This window comes from Eublepharis macularius, chromosome 2 (genome assembly GCF_028583425.1).
Source record: "Eublepharis macularius isolate TG4126 chromosome 2, MPM_Emac_v1.0, whole genome shotgun sequence".
NCBI lineage: Eukaryota > Metazoa > Chordata > Lepidosauria > Squamata > Eublepharidae > Eublepharis > Eublepharis macularius.
In genome coordinates, this window is record NC_072791.1 from 225975033 (window position 1) to 225996309 (window position 21277).

The 21277-nt window shown below is 43.2% G+C and overlaps 1 protein-coding gene across 3 annotated transcripts in view; it reads right to left on the reverse strand.

Annotated features, from left to right (window-relative positions):
* Positions 1–21277, reverse strand: part of GULP1 (GULP PTB domain containing engulfment adaptor 1) — a 276675-nt gene that overhangs the window by 98318 nt on the left and 157080 nt on the right. For all 3 annotated transcript variants that reach the window (XM_054972475.1, XM_054972476.1, XM_054972474.1), the window contains exon 4: positions 9194–9255. In XM_054972475.1, the coding sequence (XP_054828450.1) occupies positions 9194–9255 (62 nt within the window). The remainder of the gene's footprint in view (positions 1–9193; positions 9256–21277) is intronic.

Below are 21277 nucleotides of genomic sequence, written 5' to 3' on the forward strand. Positions count from 1 at the left end.
ATGCATATATGTTCTTATACCAATGGAAGAACACCTTCAAATTCAGCCCACTGCTGAAATAATGGTTAATTTGTATACCGCTTTTCAGGACAGATAGCCACTTAAAGCAGTGAACAAAGTCAGTGTTATTATCCTCACAGTGCAGCTGGGGAGCTGGGGCTAATAGAAGTGGCTTACCAAGGGCCACCTGGTGAGTTCATGGCGGTAGTGAGATCTGAACCAGCCAAGTGCTTCATGACAGCCCAACTACATAACTGCTATGCTACATCAGCATCCAAGAAAACACAATCAAGTTTTAAGGGGCCAAACAGAGAAAAAGGATAGAAATAGCAGGGCATGAAGCAGCAAAAAATCAAGGACTGATGGGATTAAAGGTAGTTTGAGCTCTGGGCACTGTAGGAAGCTGTGCAGCATATCCATTCTTCTCAGCAGTTCCTCCTTAGGCCTTCACTGAGATGGCTGCAATTCTGTGGAATGGCCCTATCTAAAAGGTCAGGAAGGATCTTCAAAAGGCTTTGTTATAAGCTCTGGAGGGCTTAGGACAGCAGTTACAGGTGGGAGATGTTATATCAATTCTGGACTGATTTGATCGATTTGATCATTGATTTGAATGGGAGAGTTAAGTAGATAATTTGCAAGGTTCTGCTTATAATTATAATTTTGTAATGTAACAAAAAATCTATTTATGCTATAAATAGCCTATAAAACTAAGCATAACCAAACAGATTTTTATGTATATTGGCCAGTTAGGTCCTTAGCTAGCTTATTGGGCTACGACTGAAAATAATGCCTAACTGCAGGGAAGACAGTGAGTTTTAAAGTTATGTGATGTCTACTTTGCTTATTTCTCACATGAGTAGAATACACTTAGAAAGCTTCCTTAGAATAAAATATTGCTTTCATGTGAACTTCATCTCAACAGCGCTGCACTAAAAATGTCATAAAATTATATCACTACAACTAAATTCAAATGTGAACCTGACGTTGACTCCTAAGTCAAAGAAATCATAACAGTAATTTTTGTTCAGTATTCTCTCTTTAACTGAAGTGCTACAGATACTTGTATGGCATGAACTATAATACCGATTTTGGAATGCACAGTCAAGATTGGACAACATTTAATCTGATGCTTATACACTGTGAAAAGCCCAAAGAAATTTCAGTTTAAAATTATATATGCATTTCTTACTGCTGAAATGTGCCTTTAAATGGTTTGTAAATGACAATATGTGGCCAAGTAGAATGTTTTTTTAATCAAGTATTTTAAACAGGATTATTTTCCCCATTGATTTAATTACTTACTAAATCTAAAGAAATTAAAGGGACACCTTTGAATTCAGCCCACTGCTGAAATAATGCCTCCAATAAACTTTGTAAAATCGGCCCACTACAAAGTGTGGAAGCGATCCCGGGCACTGCGCGATGGTATCACTTCCTGGAAGTGACGTCATTGCGCCACCCCCCAAAGACATCACAAAAGGTGAGTTCCAGGTCCCCCCTCTGGCCGGGAGGCTAAGGGGACCTGGCAACCCTAGTGGTGCAGGCCCTGCTAACATCTGCATTAGATTACTGCAATGCACGTTACCACGGGGTTGCCCCTTGGAGACTTTTATGCAGCTACAGTTGGTGCAAAATACTGAGGCCAGAACGTTGACTGGAATGGGTTGCTGGGATTGCATCACTCTGGTCTCGTTCCATCTACAAAGGCTCCCAGTTTGCTTCCAGGCCCAAGTCAAGGTTGTAGTATTGACCTTTAAAGCCCTATACAGCTTGGGGCCGGCATACCTAGATGCTTGCCTTCTCCCACATAAACCTACCAATCCACTCTGGCCATCTTAGGAGTCCCTGCTTTGGGTGTGCGAAGCAGCTGAGGCTAGACAGGTGGCAACCCGAGAAAGGGGTTGCCACCTGTGTTTCCGAAACTCTGGAACCCCACCCCCAGGTAGATGCACCTGCCTCCCGCTTCAGTTGTCTTCTGCCAGTGGGTGAAGACTCTTTTGTTCCATTTGGTTTATTCTCATCAGCTCTTATTGGCCATCCTTTCTGCTTGTGTTGTGTTTGTGTGTTTATATGTTTTTACTGAATATTTTAAACGCTGTTTTAATGCTTTAAATGTTTTGATGATTGTTGCCTTGGGGACAAATGTTTGGATGGAAAGGAGGCATAGGGAGGCATGTTTTAAACACAAAGTGAGTTCGAGAGCATTCCTAGGCATGTTGACTTAAAAACAAGTCTCACTATGTTCAGTGGTGCTTACTCCTAGGTAAGTATGCACAGGATTGCAGACTTCCAGTGTGCTCCTAAACAAAGTTATACCTCTATGAATCCACTGGAGTTGCTGGGCTTATAAAGGTGTAATTCTGCTTAGGATTGCACCATTAGACTATCCCTTCAGCAGTTCATAACATATATGCATCTAATGGAGACCTCTCTTGAATCTCCTCAGCTATTTTGCTGAAGAGCTAAGGCTGCTCTCCCTTCTAATATGGCTGGAATATCTAAAGTGGTGTGTTTGCATTAGATAAAACTTCATCAAATGGACAGTAAAATTCAAATGTAACTACTTAAAAGAACAGTGATGTGGCAGTGTGAAATGTTTTTAATGGCTTATCTGTATGTTGTCACTTGTACTTCATATAATTGGCACCTGGGGCTGCCAATTCTGGCTTGGGAAATTTGTGGAGATTTGAGGGCAGAGCCTTGGAGGAAGGAGTTTTGGGAGGGGAAGGAGCTCAGCAGAAATGTGATGCCACCGAGACTACTTCCAAATCAGCCATTTTCTCCAGGTAAACTGATCTCTGCAGATTAGTTGTAATTCTGGGAGAACAGGCCCCACCTGGGAGGCTGGCAACCCTACCTGTACCCTTAATACACACACTTAGATAAAAATCTTTAGTCGTACATGGATTTGCAGGCTCTTCTAGAATTCCCACTTCTCTAATCAACAACAAGCTTATCTGCAAGATTTACATTTTATTGGCTCCAGAAAGCCTTTTTAGAAGTTCAGGTTGAGGAGCATTCTTTCAGTTTTCCTAGAGAGAAAATTGAAAATCTCTGCTCAGCTGGAACGTTAGAGTATCTCTGGTGAGGGGAAACTGAAGCTTTTACACATATTTTATATTTTACATTGCACATTATATTATGCTCCCAGAGCCACAGTTGGGAAAGAAAGAAATCCTTAATACCAAAACCCCATTTGTGGGACCTAAATGAATATATTATTTGAAAGCTAAATTTGTTTAACCAGTTGCTGTTTCCTGCCATGGAGCCCAAGCAGTATGAATTATTACAAGGGAATACTCCTAAATGTATCTGAATTTGGCCTCATTGACGTTACCCACCTTGGAGCATCTATCTGGCCCTTGTCTATTTCTGTGTTCAGATGACTTTTTTTGTGATGATCTTTCGTTTTAAACAAATATGAAACATACGATTTCCAGAAATAGTCAATATATCATGAATATTACATGGCTCTGGAAAAAATGGATTTTTTTCTTTCAGAACTTGCTTGCTGCTTTGTACGTGTGAAAAAGCACACAAACGTCAAAACTCAACCTTATTTTCAGTAAACCTATTAATATATTTTCTAGCTGTTCTACAATAAGAACTACTACACACTGATGCTGTTTACTTACTGTCCCTTTTCCAATTTGTTATAGCCCAGAATCATTAAAACCAGTTCTTTTACCTTTACCTAGAGTTCCACCAATCACTTTCACAGTGCAAGACTTGTATGCCGAAAACTAGAAGTTCCAAATATGCCAGGTAATCCTATCAGCAGTAGTCCCCTCAAGTCCTGCTGACAGCAGTGGGCCTTGTCAACACTACACTGCAACCAACGCAGTGTTGGTTCTTGACAGCTGTACTACTGCCAATGTCACATTCTCCAGCTTTCTCATTTTTGTGGACTGTGATTTTCAACCAAGATGTGTTTTTTCAATGTATTTATATTTTTGAAAAAATAAATCATACAACACAATTTCAGTAATAGTATAACAAGATCATCAAGGATGAGCAGTTGAAGAAACCGATAAGCTATGTTGCTAACTCAATGCCAAAAATATTTTTAAAAGCTTGCTAGCTTTTAAAGAAACAAGTTATTTCCTGCCAACTGTTTCTTAATTGGAGCTGAATCAGGGCTGAATTCTATGCAGCCCCAGAAGATGAGGCTGAGGGAAATGGTTTTGCCCACATGCCCCTTTCCTCAACAGCCTCTGTGAACCTCAAAAAGGGATTATTGATGGACTTAAGTGGAAGAAAGCCCAAGTAACAAGGGCCAGCTGCATCGAGGGGAAGAAAGCACGAGAAAATCTCCCCTCAGAACTTCTCCCCTCAGTGATTTCACCTTCTTGGCGTGGCCACTCGTATCATGCTTGTCCCCCAACCCATGAAACCAGCTTTCTGAGACTCACATGAAGCCAATGGGGAAGGGGGATACGGGAAAACTTTTTTCTAGGTAGCTCTTATGCTGACGCTGCATATAATTCAGCCGTCAGTATCCTGAGAATCTCACCTTTGTTTCTTTTTAAGAACAACAGTTGTTAGGTTAGTGAAGGGTGAACTCCCTTGGTTCTGATTTAGAGCTGGTCTAATCAAACCATGTTCATTTGGAGAATGGTCTGCTTTATGCTGAAACTGACCGGGTCAGACCAATGGCTTCCCTGCCCCATCTGCCTCAACCACTTCATTGTGCAAACTGAATGGAGCAATACAGTGAGCTGCTTCTTGCTTCAAGCTCTAGACTCTACTACAAACATGAACAGATGTGTCCAAGGTCACTAGAGAAAGGGAAAATGTCATCCCCAGCTGGCTGCAGCCGCATACAGGGTATGCATCACATTGCAACATCAAAGAACTGACTCCTCCTCAGCAGATGAAGAGGACTTGGATGATGCTGAGCACTGTGAACATTCCAGAGTTGAGGCACCACCCCCACCCCCAAAAGCCTCCTTTGTCAAGAGACTGAGTCTGCTCTTTCATACTCATACACAGCCCTGCTCTCCTCCACAGACTTGGACCCAGAACCTTCCACACCAAATTCTGCTGCAGTATCTCTTCCTCAAGGCACACAAGGCTAAGAACCACCCTATCCCCTTTCTGTCATAAGCCGCCGTGGCACCTTTAAGAACTGGCAGCCTCCTCCTGCGGCGGGGCTTGCATCTCCACCTCCTTGCAAGAGAGTCCACTCATAACCTTTGCTGGAACAACATCTAAGCTACTGTACTGTTGGCTCCAGCAACAGCAACTGATTCACTGACCTCAGCCTTCAGCAGAACCAGGAGCCCTCCATACCATGCTAAGTATGGGGTGGAAAATGGAAATGAAGACAGATGGTGCTGGAATCAAAAGGGACCTGTTTGGGAAGGATTTATTCTGTAATGGATTTAGGAAGGAGATAGACTCAGGAAATTTACTGTTAAAGTCTACCCCCATCACTATTAAGGATGTGAATCTTGAACTCCTGTGAACTTGTGGATCTCCTGACAAAGATATGTAACCTTTCATTAACATTTGCCTCCATTCCTGAGACTGGAAAGTAGCTAATGTCACCCCCATCTTTAAAAAGGGTTCCAGAGGAGATCCAGGAAATTAGAGGCCTGTCAGTCTAACATCAATACCGGGTAAGTTGGTGGAAATCGTTATTAAAGAGAGAATTAGTAGGCACATAGATGAACAAAAGCTATTGAGGAAGATTCAGCACGGGTTCTGTAAGGGAAGATGTTGTCTCGTGAACCTGTTAGAGTTCTTTGAGAGAGTGAACAAACATGTGGACAAGGGGGAACCAATAGATGTTGTCCACCTGGACTTCCAGAAAGCTTTTGATAAAGTTCCTCATCAAAGGCTGCTAAGTAAGCTCAATAGTCATGGGGTAAAAGGACAAGTCCTCCTGTGTATCAAAAACTGGCTAATGAATAGGAAACAGAGAGTGAGTATAAATGGGCAATATTCACAGTGGAGGGTGGTCAGCAGTGGGGTACCGCAGGGCACAGTATTGGGTCCGGTACTTTTTAACTTGTTCATTAATGATTTGGAGTTGGGAGTAAGCTGTGAAGTGGCTAAGTTTGTGGATGACACTAAATTGTTCAGGGTGGTAAGAACCAGGGACGATTGTGAGGCACTCCAAAGGGATCTGTCGAGGCTGGGCAAGTGGGCGTCAACATGGCAAATGAGGTTCAATGTGGCCAAGTGCAAAGTAATGCACATTGGGGCCAAAAATCCGAAATATAAATACACAATGATGGGGTCCAAACTGGTGGAGACTGACCAAGAGAGAGATCTTGGAGTCGTGGTAGATAACTCACTGAAAATGTCGATACAGCATGCGATGGCAATAAAAAAGGCCAACACTATGCTGGGGGTTATTAGGAAGGGAATTGAAAACAAATCAGCTAGTATCATAATGCCCCTGTATAAATCAATGGTATGGCCTCATTTGGAATACTGTGTATAATTCTGGTTACCACACCTCAAAAAAGATATTATAGCACTGGAAAAAGTGCAGAAAAGGGCAAATAGAATGATTAAAGGGATGGAACACTTCCCCTATGAAGAAAGGTTAAAGCGCTTGGGGCTCTTTAGCTTGGAGAAACGATGATTGAGGGGTGACATGATAGAGGTTTACAAGATTATGCATGGGATAGAGAAGGTAGAGAAAGAAGTATTTTTCTCCCTTTCTCACAGTACAAGAACTCGTGGGCACTCAGTGAAATTACTGAGCAGTCAGGTTAGAATGGATAAAAGGAAGTATGTTTTCACCCAAAGAGTGATTAACACATGGAATTTACTGCCACAGGAGGTGGTGGCAGCTTCAAGCATAGACAGCTTCAAGAGGGGATTGGATAAACATATGGAGCAGAGGTCCATCAGTGGCTATTAGCCACAAGGTATAGATGGAACTCTCCATCTAGGGCAGTGATGCTCTGTATTCTTGGTGTTTGGGGGGGGGGGGAATCAGTGGGAGGGGTTCTAGTGTCCCTTCCCCACTGGCAGACCTCCTGATGACACCTGTTTTTGGCCACTGTGTGACACAGAGTGTTGGACTGGATGGCCTATTGGCCTGATCCAACATGGCTTCCTTATGTTCTTATGTGGAGAAAAGTTTCAAAGTATGTGGATAATGCCTAGTCAAGTCTGAGGAACCAAAGGTTCCTAGTGGTCAGGCTGTGTGCCCCACACAGCTGACTGCACTTTTCATCCCATGGTTAGTTATCATCTATTCCACTATTATTTATCATCTTCTATCCAATAGAAGGTGACATGATATAGTCAGATCTTGGAAGCTAAGTAGGGTCGGCCCTGGTCACAACTTGGAAGGGAGACCTCTGGGGAAGACTAGGGTTGCTTTGCAGAGGAAGACACTGGCAAATCACCTCTGCTCTTTACTTGCATTGAAAACCCCTTGATGGGGTCACTGTAAATAATTATGACTTAACAGCACACACATACATATATTCCATTGGGAGGGGAGGGGAACCCTGGATCTGAGCCGCACATTTAAAAAGAAAACCAGTAAACACAATAATCTTCATTACCATGCTTTTCAGTGACTAAGAAAAAAAATACTAAGAAACAATAGCCTGATTCCATGAAAATCTTTTAACTTTCAATTATAGTTAGCTGCTCTATCATACTCCAGAGTCCAGAATGAGCAAAATCTTACTTTTCACTCATTACCTACTTATCTTTATTTGTTGAAGTGCTGTGATGTGAAGGCTCCTAAGGCTGCGAAATCCAGGTTGGGAAATTCCTGGAGATTTGGGGGCAGAGCTTGGGAAGGGTAGAATTTGGGGAGGAAACTCAGCAGGGGGTATGATGTCATACCCCGCAAAACAGCCATTTTCTCCAGAGGAACTGATCTCTGTAGTCTAGAGATTAGCTAAAATTCCAGAGGGTCTCCATGCCCTACCTGGAGGTTGGCAACTTAACTGTTGGGCAGTTAACACACAAAAAGATACTATTCTTTTAAACCTCCACAAAAACTGTCATTGTGCATTCTTTCTGCTTTTCTGTATATATTTATCTTCATGTTGAGAACCACAGGTGCAACTGAGAGCCAATAAAACAACTATGAATATTACCAAAAAATCTCACTGCGTTGCTTATTGGAAGGAAAACTGGTCAACAGAACAAACTCTAACCAGGAACAACAACAACAGTGCTTATATACTGGTCTTCTAGACAGATGAGTGCCTCACTCAGAGCGGTGAACAAAGCCCATGTTTCTATTATCCCCACAATACAGCTGGAGAGTTGGGGCTGAGAGGAGCGGCTAACCCAAGGCACTATCTACCACACTTCTTTTGAAACCGTCTTACTCACAACCAGAGTAAGTGATGTGATGTGGTGCTGTTATCAGTATTAAGAAGAACTATCATCCATTGTCAGGGTGGCCCCTGCCATACTTTGAGGAGTTCAGGGGCGGGGGGGGGGGGGTACTGTTGCAGACCAGATCTGTGCCCTGCTTTAAAAGTGCCAGTGCAGTCTTGTGGGTCCAATGCAGAGTTGTGTGTGTTAATCCTGCCTGAGAAATGTTATCTGTGAGAGAAGCTCTGAGAATGCGGTTATCTGTGTTACCCGGGAGACAAAGAGGATCCGCGGACCTAGTCAAAACTATAATGTTGTTTACTTTCATTTTACTTTCTGCAGCTTATTAGAAGTGAACTTAGAGCTTAGTTTCGGGAGGAGTAGAGTGGGTAGTGCCTGAAGGGGTGGGTAGTGCCTGAAGAATTTAATTTAACAGGGGGAGGGGATAGCCATTCCTATCAAGAAGGTTCTTCTGTACTGAACTCTTCTTAGGTGATCAATAAAAGCTTTAACTCATGCAATGAAGTTACTTGAGATCTAAGTTGGCAGTCTCTGACACCCATCTGCAGTTTTCCCCCATGTAAGAAGGCGGGCGGCGGCGGGGCTCAAAGTCTCTGGGTTTCACTAGTAAAATAAACTTCCTTAAGTCAAAAGCTGGTTTACCTATCTTTCAAATCATGTATACAAGCTAATTTTGAAAAGGTCCCCCCCCACGGACCCCAGTTCAGACAACAAACGGCAATCAAATTATTTTGTTGAGTCCCAAATCCTTGGACCGTCAAACCACATTTAGTAGGTCTTGGTTTTTGCAGAAGGAAAGCAAAATCAGAACAGATATTTGCCAGCTGTCCTAGTAGGCAAGAACAAGTTAAGCAAGCAGAATTCATACCTTTGCGCTGTAGGGAATGTAGTGCTTTGATAAAGCCTCAGGAGTGTGCATCCACGTTTTGTCTGCAAAAGGGGAAAAAAAACACAATTCAGCCTTATTCACTGTCCTCTTATGATCCTCTTGCACGGGCATCTGTCTTTTAATTACGTCCTTGTAGAAACTATCACTTTAAAAGTTTTCCCCAACAGCAATGACAAAACATTATGACATATAATGACATAAACATAATATCGCAGGGACTCTCATATCCATACAGTATTCTTTCACTGTTCTAAGAGGTTCATATACACCATCAAAGAAATCTTTCAAACAAAAGAAGCATGCCCACATCTGGGAACTCATGTCATAATGCCCCTGGTCCGAGTGAATTCTGCTGTTTTATGTTTTTACAGTTTGCATTTTTATCTGTTGTTTTAGAATTCTGAATTGCCTGTCACCTTGAAAGGCAGTGCAGCAATGGAGAAAACCTTTCAAACAAGGATTAGGTGCTCCCTCACTCTTGTCTGGCAATAACAGGGTATCAATGAAGTAAAGAAGTACACACGTGTACGATAGACAAGCACTGTCTTCCCCAGACCACATACAGGGAGTGGCTTTTGAAAGGGCAGAATGAAGAAATGGGAACACACACCTTTCACCATTTCACACACCCTGGTACGTGACTGGGTGGGGTGATGGACAGGACCTGGAAGCCTAACCGTGTGATCTGGCAGACAAGGAGCTTGTTCACCATGTGTTTTTGGGATGCCAGCCAGTGGTGGGTAACCTCTGAGGGCTTGCCACCTCCCACGGATCACTGGCAGATTGGCAGGCAAGGGGGCAAACCCCTGGGAGTTTGCCCACAACAGGCAGGCATGTGGGAACCCTACCTGTCCTGCTGTCTGCTTGTACGAGACAGGTCTGATTGTGTTATTTTCATGGGTAACCAAAATTAGTGTTAGCTGTGCAGTGAACATGCAAAGGTTCCTTTAACACTTCCATTTTAACCCGGTTGTTATCCATTGCTGCCAACTGCGTTGTCAGAAAGGACGCTGGGTGTCTAAATAGTAAGTGAATCTTTTTATTTTCTTTTTTAAAACCTTGCCTTTAGACTTTTAATCCAGCTCCTCCTTATGTTACCTTAAACTTTTACCTCAGGAGGGCTCTGGTCACAACCAGCACTCTTCTTATTTCCACATATCACAAAACTTCAGGTGTTCTCTAGTTTACTTAGGCTTATTCTCCGAGAACACCTTCCTTTTGAGGATTGAACCGCACCGCTAACACCACCCGTGTTTGTGTGAACTATATAGTGCTGCCTTCCTGACTCCCTCAAAAACGTTTTTGCTGCCACCAAAGGCTTTTGCCTTAGACCTCCTTGGTTTAACTGGTAATGTAGGAAGACTTTGTTACAGATACGACAGAACAGCCAGCATGTGAGGGTGATTGTGACATTAAAAAAATATCCTTTTTTGCTTCAACAAAAATAGAATTTATTTATAAGGACATAAACATGATGGTTGTTGTGGGTTTTCCGGGCTGTATTGCCGTGGTCTTGGCATTGTAGTTCCTGACGTTTCGCCAGCAGCTGTGGCAGGCATCTTCAGAGGTGTAGCACTGTCTTTTGGTGCTACACCTCTGAAGATGCCAGCCACAGCTGCTGGCGAAACGTCAGGAACTACAATGCCAAGACCACGGCAATACAGCTCGGAAAACCCACAATAACCATCGTTCTCCGGCCGTGAAAGCCTTTGACAATACAATAAACATGATGGTTGAAAAGTACTGGAAAGAGTATTGGTTTCAGAATAGTTCTTAAGCTTGGTGGTTTTAAAAATAGTTATACTTACTTAAAGGTATATTCATAGAGCTAGTCACAAAGACTAATTTTCCACACACGTCTTCACTAACAGTATAAACTCTCATCTCATTTGCAAAGACACAGATTCACTCAGGCTTTCCCCCTAGAGTTCCCAGGTGCCTGCCAGTGGCGGGCAAACTCCTGGGGATTTGCCCCCTTGTCCGTCGATCGCCCAGCAATCAGCGGGAGGAGGCAAAATCCCAGAGCTTGCCTGCCACTGGCAAGCACCTCAGGAGCATGTACTGTGCATGCGCTCCCACCCATTGGGGCAGCTGCGGTAGCGTCCCCGTGCTCTGTTTGGGGCCAATTTAGGCCCCAATTTGTCTGAATTTGAGTCACGTGGAGCGCAGGAGTGCTCCTGCGGCTGACGCGATGGTATCACTTGCGGAAGTGACGTCATCATGCTGCAGCGAGAGTGCGTGCACACGCAAGGATTCAAACGTGGGTGGCGAAAGGTAAGTGCCAGGTCGCAACCCTCCTGCTGGGAGGATAAAGGGACCTGGCAACCCTATTTTCCACACAGCTTGCCTGACCTAGATAGAATGAGCCTCTTTCAGGCTTCCATACAGGTTGCCTGACTTTAAATAAATAAATTCTTTCTATAAGATACACACAGACAGCTCAAGCTCCACATAGATTTCCTGATTTGACCAGAATCCCTTGGCTGGTTAATTCTCTCTCAGAAACACACAGACACAGGCTCTCTCAGATTCCACATAATTTGCTTGATTTGCCCAGAATGGACACTTTTCTCTCAGTACTCTGACTAAAAACAGCCATTCACTCTGTTCCCCACATGGTACAGCCACCAACTAATCACATTATGCTTCAGTCACCTAGCCAGCCTCTCTTCTTCTTTCCTCAGAGGTCTGCATTTAAACTCACAGTAACAAATATTTTAAAACCCCACATTAACCAGCAGAAATAAAATATTCAAACTTAATTATATGCAAAACATTATAGTCATGCTGTTGTGCGGGGGTGGGGGTGGGGCTGGCTTCTTGAGCTGCCACCCACAGTGACATATTGAATCCTATATAGAGCCACAAGGCAGATGACATGAGTTTGGTCTTAAACAAAATGGTTGTCTTGACTTGCTGAAGCCATGTCTGGATTTAGCTGAAGGCTCCTTGGCATAGGACACTTTGCTCTATCTATGACACACACAATCAGCAGGTTGAAAATGTGATGCCCGTTGGAAAGCACAGGACCCTTCTCCAAGGTCAAAATCTGGACTCAATTTAACATGCCGCAGAAGCCTATTATCCTAGAAACTATCCTATAAGGCAGAGCTCAGCCCCCCTCTGGTGCAAGGAGCCTGGCACTGTGGAAACAGGTGAACTGCACCAGCAGAAGGCTCTTTACACTGGAGGAAGAGGACTAACCATTCGTGGAACAGAAGCTTTGGGGCCCAGTCCGTGTCTCCCCATGAATTCCAGCTACTACATGAAAAGGCTTTTCAATCATCTCCATGAAGCCACTGAAGACGTGTGAAATTCCAGTGGGGACCTGAATATTAAAAATAGCAGTTTCAAGAGGCCTTCTCTTTACAATGTCCATGCAGAGAAAAGCAAAAGAGAAGCAGAAATGGAGGTGGGGGCTGGCTGTTGACATAAGGGACAGCATCAATCGAGTGTCTGCCCCAACATAATGTAGTTTCAATGCAACAGGAAGGCCTGCTCTGAAATTCAAGACCCCCCGGGGCGGGGGGGGGGGGACTACATTAAGAAGTTCAGCTGAAGATTATGCAAAGGAATTTGGCAGTGGGTGTTTTCAATTTATTGGATGAATGAGTTTCACAATGAAATCCAGAAGACTGTGTTTCTTCACCCATTTCCCCTAAAATTAATTTTAACAGGTCTTCACAGCCCATCACTTATTTGTTTGTTCTGAAATAATATACAAAACTCAGCATGCCAAAACAACAACCTAAAAACAACTAATATTAAGATTACTTTGGCATTTCATAAATATAAAAAATAGAAATAAAGTACAGTAACTTAAATGACACCTTTAATAATAGCTAGCAAAAGATATAAAGGCCATGTTAAACCCCTATGGAGCCCAATCCAAAACTGAGCAATCCAAAGCTGTTCAAAACACATTTCACTTTTCCACTGAGATACTAGGACAAAAACAGGCTTACTTTGGTTGTTTTATGCCCTATATTATGGATTGAGATTTTATGTAAATGTTTTGCCCAAAGTATGAAAAGGGCACACCAGTAAAAGGACACAGGCAGCCCCATCTTGTGCTGCTACCTCAGTTATTGAGGGATACGCCCAAGCCCCCCTCTCCCTCCAGCTACCCAGTCCAGCTCAAGAGACAAATTATGCAATCCCAAAGTTGTCTTATGTTACTAACATATTAGTTGCCATTTAAATTTGGAAGAACAAATTACACAGACAGCTTTAGCAGCCCACAGGCTTTCCCCTCACACCGTATTAATAGCTGGGCCTGGCAGGTTCTCTTCAGAAGATGCTCCAGAAAATGAGGCTTATTTGACCCAAAGTGCAGGACTGGACTTCAGCACCAATGCAAGGGGGCAAAATATCATTTTATTCTAGACAGCTGGATCAAGGTGGGTTTGCGCTGCTGATATTGTTAGATCTAACAGCAACATTCGATACGGTCGATCATGACCTGTTGATCCACCGTCTTGCCGATGTGGGGATATGAGGGATGGCCTTGCAGTGGTTTGTCGCTTTTCTCCACGGTTGGGGACAGAGGGTGGCACTGGGGGAAAAGTTGTCATCCCACCATCCACTGGTGTGTGGTGTCCCTCAAGGGGCAATACTCTTCCCCTTGCTATTTAACGTATATATGCGCCCCCTCGCCCAGCTGGTACGGAGTTTCAGACTTGGGTGCCATCAATATGCAGATGATACCCAATTGTATCTGATGATGGATGGCCAGCCTGACTCTGCCCCAGATGTCCTGGAACGTGCCTTCGAAGCTGTGACTGGATGGCTGAAGCAGAGCCGGCTGAGATTGAATCCCATGAAGATGGAGGTCCTGTATGTGGGTCTGGGGTCCATGGGTGTGGGACTCGGCAACTTGTCCCTTACTTGTCGACCCATGACCTTACGACAGTGATCCAGGCAACGGTCACCTCCAGATTAGACTACTGTAATTCGCTCTATGCAGGGCTTCCCTTGGGCTTGATCCAGAAACTGCAGCTGGTTCAGAATGCAGCTGCACAAGTGGTTGCCAGAGCTCCAATCATGGCACATATAACACCCATCCTCTGTCAACTGCACTGGTTACCAGTTGAGTACCGGGTCCAGTTCAAGGTTTTGGTGTTGACCTATAAAGTCCTATGTGGACTGGGTCCAGCATACCTTCAGGACCGCCTCTCCCCATATGTTCCCTGGAGGTTGCTTTGATCAGCTAATAAGCAGTTGCTGATGGTCCCTGGCCCCAGGGAGGTCCGTCTACCAGAGGTCGTCTGGCCTCTACCAGAGCCAGGGCCTTTTCAGTCCTGGCTCCGACCTGGTGGAACTCTCTGTCTGAGGAGACTAGGGCCCGGCAGGATTTGTTATCTTTCCGTCAGGCCTGCAAGGCGGAGATGTTCCGCCAGGCATTTGGTGGGGGCTAGGCTGTCCTCTTGCTGGCCACACCACTGAAGACTGTCCACCACCCATGCAGGAGCTCATAAAGTGTAACACAGGTCATTATGTAAGAACTAAGCCCTGCGCCTAAAATGCTGAATTTTAATACTTATACCCGCCATCTGAGAAATTTTATTGCATATGGAATAATGTTTTAAAATATTTATTTATAATGTTTTTATTGTTTTAAACTGTATGGGGCTGACTTATGACATCAAATCTCAGAAGCTAAGGAGGGTCAGCCTTGGTTAGTGATTGGATGGGAGACCTCCAGCAAAGACCAAGGTTGCAGAAGCAGGTAATGGCAAACCTCCTCTGTTAGTCTCTTGCTGTGAAAACCCCACCAGGGGTCACTGTGAGTCAGCTATGACTTTAGGGCACTCTCCACCACCACTAAGTCATCATCCCTTTTTACAGGTGTATATATGCCATCCATGTTATTTTGACAATTCAACTTCATCAAGATAGGAGTGGGGCACGTATCCTTTGATGAGATCCTTTATTCTTCTGGTCAGATCTTGTTTTCATTCTTGCTCTGCAATGCGATGGAAAATGCCTGGGTGTTGGCTTGTTGGTCTCACTTGGAAATAATTCACCCCAGTCCAATAGCTATCCATCTTGCTGTGCTGTTTACTTCATCTTATATCCAAACAACATTTTGGCACAGTTTTAATACACTGAATGACTTCGATAAATCACGACTATTCAAGGTGGCAAATCATCTCTTGGCATTAAGGCTGGCCGTCAGCTAATCATCATGAGCTAGAGAATGGCATTTATCCATAATGCTGACGACTGTCTGTGACCTTTCTATTCTATATCTTCATTTGCTTTTTTGGCAATTTCTTAAATTTGTTAATTACCTGTGGACACTATACTTTGCTTGAATTAGTCATACTTCAAAGAAAGGTCAACAGACTATGAGATCTATATTTGCCAGGGGCAAGAAAAAATTCAGAAACCTTGTACAGGATTTACAGGTGAAGGATATTTTGCATTTATTTCTAGGGCTATTGACTTGAAATAAAGACACCCCTCAACCCCTTGAAATGATGGACCTCTGTTGGACGACGTTGCAACTTCATATATTACTGCCGGTGGCATATATTACTGCGGGTTCCACGCTAAAAAAAAAAAGACTCTAGGGAAATTTCACATATTACATTAAAGACTTGGCACTGGGCCTTAATGGTCTTTTCATGGAAGATATAGAAGGTGGTAGGATCATTCCTGGAATACCCTCAGTTCACACTTAACTTATCAATATCTTTCATCAAGCCTTACCATGGTACATGATCATCCTAAAACAGAAAATGAAGTAGAACATGAAAAGGAGAAACATACAGAAAATATTTAGCTAAAAATCATACAGCTTCTTCCGATTGCCAAATCAGAGTCCTCATTTAAGATTAGTTACTGGTAGACATGGGCACGGAACGGGAAAAAACGAACCACGTGGTTTGTTCATTTTCACGGAACACGAACCATGAATTAGCCAAACTTGAGCTGGTTCCGAACCAGTTCAAGGTTTGAGGTTCGAGGGAGCCCAGAACGGGCACCTTCACACTCACAGCCAAACTAAACAAGACTTTCCCAATGTCCAATACCCACCAAATTTGCAGGGGACATAGTCCTCGCTGTCCTCTAAAGCGCCCCCCCCCCAAGTTTCAGAGGGATTGAACCTTGGGAAAGGCATGATCCATGGGTCCCTCCCTTTCCTGTCATTTTCTCTTCACAGTGGCAAAAATGGAACTCTCTGGTGGAAGCTACTTTGAGGGGCTACAAACTGACCTTCCCAATGTCCAATACCCACCAGATTTGCAGGGGACATAGTTCTCATTGTCCTCTAAAGACCCCCCAGATTTCAGAGGGATTGAACCCTGGGAAAGGCATGATCCATGGGTCCCCCCCCCTTTCCTGTCATTTTCTCTTTGCAGTGGCAAAAACTGGAGTGTCTGCTGGCAGCTACTTTGAGGGGCTGGCCCTTTTCCTGGCTAGATGGGCCAGAGTGGGAGCTCTCTAGTTCACACGGACAGCTGCCAATCAAGTGTGGAGGCCTCAGATTGGGGGCAACCAAAAGACTGCCACCGTTGCCTGGGTGATGGATTGAATGGCACAAAGTGTCTGGCTTCCCGGACCAGCAAGGGAACGGAACGGAATAGTAGGAAAAGTCATTTGTTCTGTAAAAAACGTGGACCCATAGAAAGTGTTTCTTTGAAAATGAACCTAGCTGTTCTGTTCGGAATTTTGTTCCGTGGTTCGTTTCATGCCCATCTCTAGTTACTGGGCTTCTCACAGGATCTAAGGAGTGGGGGGAAGCAATGGCGCAGTGGAAAAAGGAGTTGTTTTATTCCAATATACTGCACCTACGCATTTTGCTGACGCTTCTTTAGAGGGTGTGTATAATAATATCAAGTGCTTTTCACAGCAACACTTTCTCTTAAAAACTATTGCTGGGAAAGCACCTGATATTATATTATATTATTATACAGACCCTTCCTGAAGAAGCATCAGCGAAAAGCACAGGGGCAGTATATTGGAATAAAACAATTTTTCCCACTGTACCACTTGCTGTTGTTCTTTGTTCCATACTTTGTTCTAGGAATGGCAACCAGCAGAAGTCTTGGGAAGGGGACAAGGGAGGTGCTGTCAGTGTGATGTCACTTTCAAGGAAAACCTGGAAGTGACATCACAGCCACCTAGGAATTGCTGGAAACTCTATGATAAAAACCTGTGTGGTAAAACCATAGAATTTTCCAGTGATTCCTAGAGAGGTGTATCAGTGCTGAGTTTTCCCTAGGTCATACCATTGGGGGTTTTTTTGGGTTTATTTTTCTCCTTCTGCCTCTTTGAGAGGTGGTAAGGAGAACAAGTTGCCAGTAGGACATCTTGTGTGAAACTAGGATTTCTAGGTATCCCACTACCTAAAAACCGTCATCTTCTGTCAATGGGGGCTTAAATCATATTCAATCTGTGTTTCCCAAATTTCTGATGGCCAAGACACACTTCACTCTTACATCTAAATAGGTTTACTTTTAAAATGTAAATGTAAGAGTCCACTGATCTCAGAGAAGGCCACCCTCCTATGTTTTTGCATGAGTCATATTCTGGGTAGCCCTCCTCTGAGAGCACATCATGTTGCTGTGTCTATATTGGTAGTGGTAGGCCATTTATTTTTAAAATTTCTATGTTGTGTCACCATTCCTCTCAAATATGGGCTCAAGGCAGATCACATAGATACAACCAAATCTCCACAGTAGGGCCTCGTAAACATATCTAAATTACTACACCAAGAAGGACTGACCGACCGACCACGGATGGCTTGAAAATGCATGCCTCCTTCAGACAGCCCACTCTGAAACCGAGAGTATATCTTTTAAGCAAAGGCTTTTCTGAAGAGGATGACCTTGCAGGTCTTACGGAAAGCTAACAGGAGCCACTGGTTCTTGCTTCAACTGGGAGCCAGTTCCACAGCATCAGGGCTACAACCAAAATACCTCTAGAATGGTTTACTACCTTGTTATGGGAAGTGACAGTAAAGAGAAACTGAGAGTATGAAAAAATTTGAAGTTCATACAGGGAGATTACACAAGACATGACTGTCATATTTAGAAGTCCAGGGCACTGGATTCTGGAGCAGTTCCAGCTCAGGGTTTACATATGGCTCTGGGTAGGCTGGCTAGGCAAGCTGCTGTGAAGGACTCTCGTAGGGTCCTTTTCTTTGTTTCTTCTGAATAAAGTTATAGTTGGTTTATTCAAGACAACCCTCAGCATATTCCTGAGAGATTGCAGTATCCTACAATGGCCAAACTGATCAATGCCACCCACTTGAGTTCAGATGGGAAGTACGCAAAGTCAGAAGAGTGAACTATGCAGACTCACCACCATCCCTTGTGGATAGTTCAGTTGGCTGCAAAGGACACTTAAATTCATCTCACAAAATACAGTTTAGGACTTACTGAGTTAGATCAGACATTTATTTCCATTAGTTTTCTCTAAGCTGGAAGGCAAATCACCAAATGCACGACTAATTTAGGGACATAATGGTGGTCAAGAAAACATTATTGAAGATTAGTTCTGTAATCTGGGAAAAAACTGATTGCCTTTCATGACCCTTGAAAGCATATTATGCTAGCAACAAAGCTTGCTGGGGGAAAAAATATAACAGGCTCTAGAAAGAGGAGGGGAGCAGGCGGGCAGTGCCACCTGCTCTGCTCCTGATCCCAGCTGGGTGAAGTCGGGGGGTGGGCATTGCCACCTGCTCTGCTCCTGATTTCAGCCTGGGTTTTCTGCCACAGCAGTGCTCTCTGGAGATGCACAAGGGTAGGAAGTGAGTTGTCTAGGACACGCTTACTCTTTTATACAGTAGGATACTCTTTAAGGTCATACATTGTTCCAGTCTTTCCTGTAATGAGGTGTGGAATCTGCCTCCCTTATTAGTAACCTTATATTATGAAAACAGGCTGTGGTTCAAGTGTTTCTAACAACTTTTAAATAAATAATATAGTTATCAGAGAATTAGGATTTCACATGATGGAAAAAAACTGTTGGTATATTTTAGTCTTCAGGTATGCATGGATAATTTCTCCAACTAACTATACCTGATTAAAAATAATTAATATGTAAGTGTTTTCCTGTCAGCATTCCGAGCAATGATCCACAGAGAAACAGAAGCACATTCTTTTGCCAAGATACTAAAAGCCTTATCTTTCTTGCACAGAATATCTTATTCTTTTGCAAAGTAGCAGCCCTTTATAAATGGATTTATCTGGTAGCTTATTAAAATGACAACATGTTTTTAATTTACTATTGGCAATAACATATTCAATTCCTTGCTAATAAGGCAGTAGCCAGATTTTCAAAGAAGCTTAACAATATTCAGAGTTTCAGGGGCTTGCATTGGCAAAAGGAAGTAATGTTTAAATGACACAGTCACACACTTCTCTTCCAACACAGTGCAATCCTAAACAGAATAGTAAAGAGTCCAGTAGCATCTTTAAGAAAAACCAACTTTATTGTAGCATAAGCTTTCGAGAGCCACAGCTCTCTTTGTCAGATGCATCTTTAAGGTCATCAGATGCATCTGATGAAGAGAGCTGTGGATCTCAAAAGCTTATGCTACAATAAAGCTGGTTAGTCTTAAAGGTGCTACTGGACTCTCTACTATTTTGCTACTACAGACTAACACAGCTAACTTCTCTGGATCTAATCCTAAACAGAGTTACTCCAGTCTAAGTCCATTGATTTCAATGGGCTTAGACTAGAGCAACTCTTCTTAGGATTGCACTGTTAGAAATATTTCTCTACAGTTGTTGTAAGTATGAAGATAAAAGGCGCCATCAGCTACCATTCAGTATATTAACTTGTTTATGATGAGAGCTACCTTAGTACGCATGAGGTGCAATCTAAGAAGTTCTAGATTCATGTATCTCCTCAGTTACAAATTCATTGGCTGATTTTTTAAAAATGTTCTCAGGTTCTTGTCTCTTTTGGTAGCCCAAGGTATACTTCTATCAATGAATTCCATCAGAAGTCCCTCAAGGACCGTGGAATTAAAGCTCTAAGACCCCTAATCATCCATAACAACCAGCTGCTCTTAAGCTTAGTCAACAGAGATGCTGCAAATTCCTGTTGTGACATCACAGCAAGTCAACCAATGGCAACACATGAAATGCATGCAGATAAAGCAGAGACTGGAGAGAACACTAAAGAAGTCTAAGGATAAAGGGAAAAATGAAGTGCACAGACAATCACAATCCATCACACTTGATGGCTTTTCCCAAGGGCAATAAGAGACTAATCTTTTTGCGCATGTGCGCACGCACACACACACACACACCATTTGATAAAGCAACAAAAGCTATTGGAAGATCTACCGACATTAATCTTTTTCTTACAGATCTCTGCATTATAAGAACACCCAAATCGGAGTGGGAAGAAACCGAGTTTTTATACACCATGCTTATCTAAGCTCTCTAACTGCAGTCCAAAAGCAATCAAAACAGCCAAACTTTACAATACCACCTAAACAGAGTTTTGTGAAAACATGCAGATTATTAAACTTTCAAATGCAGTCAAATTTGAATACACAGTCAAATCTGATATATGAAACACAAATATTAGCAGAGATGGTAACAGCTTATTTGGATTAGTTACCCCTCTGCAAAGTTAGGCATGTTGTTTGAACCAAAGAAGAAACCCAAAAGAAACCAAACTGGAGTAGAAATAGACAAAAGCAGACGACCTGAGACAGGGGTCAGTGGAGGAGGAACTAAGAGCCAAACTAAAAGTGACGTCTTACACAGGTTGGACACTAGTCGGCTTCCCTCAAGTTTTGATGGGAAATGTAGGCATCCTGGTCTTGCAGCTGTAATGGAGAGCCAAGCTGTAAAACCAGGATGCCTACATTTCCCATCAAAACTTGAGGGAAGCCGACTAGTGTCCAACCTGTGTAAGACGTCACTTGTAGTTTGGCTCTAAGAACTGTGCCAAGGAGAGTGTTCGCCACACTGCTCTTTAGAACTCTCTAGGATGGCTTATCCATTAGAACGGCTTGCAGCACATTTATTTGAACTGAATTGTTTAGTTAAAACATTTTTATCACGCATCGCTCTGCAAGAGAAAGGTGTGTCC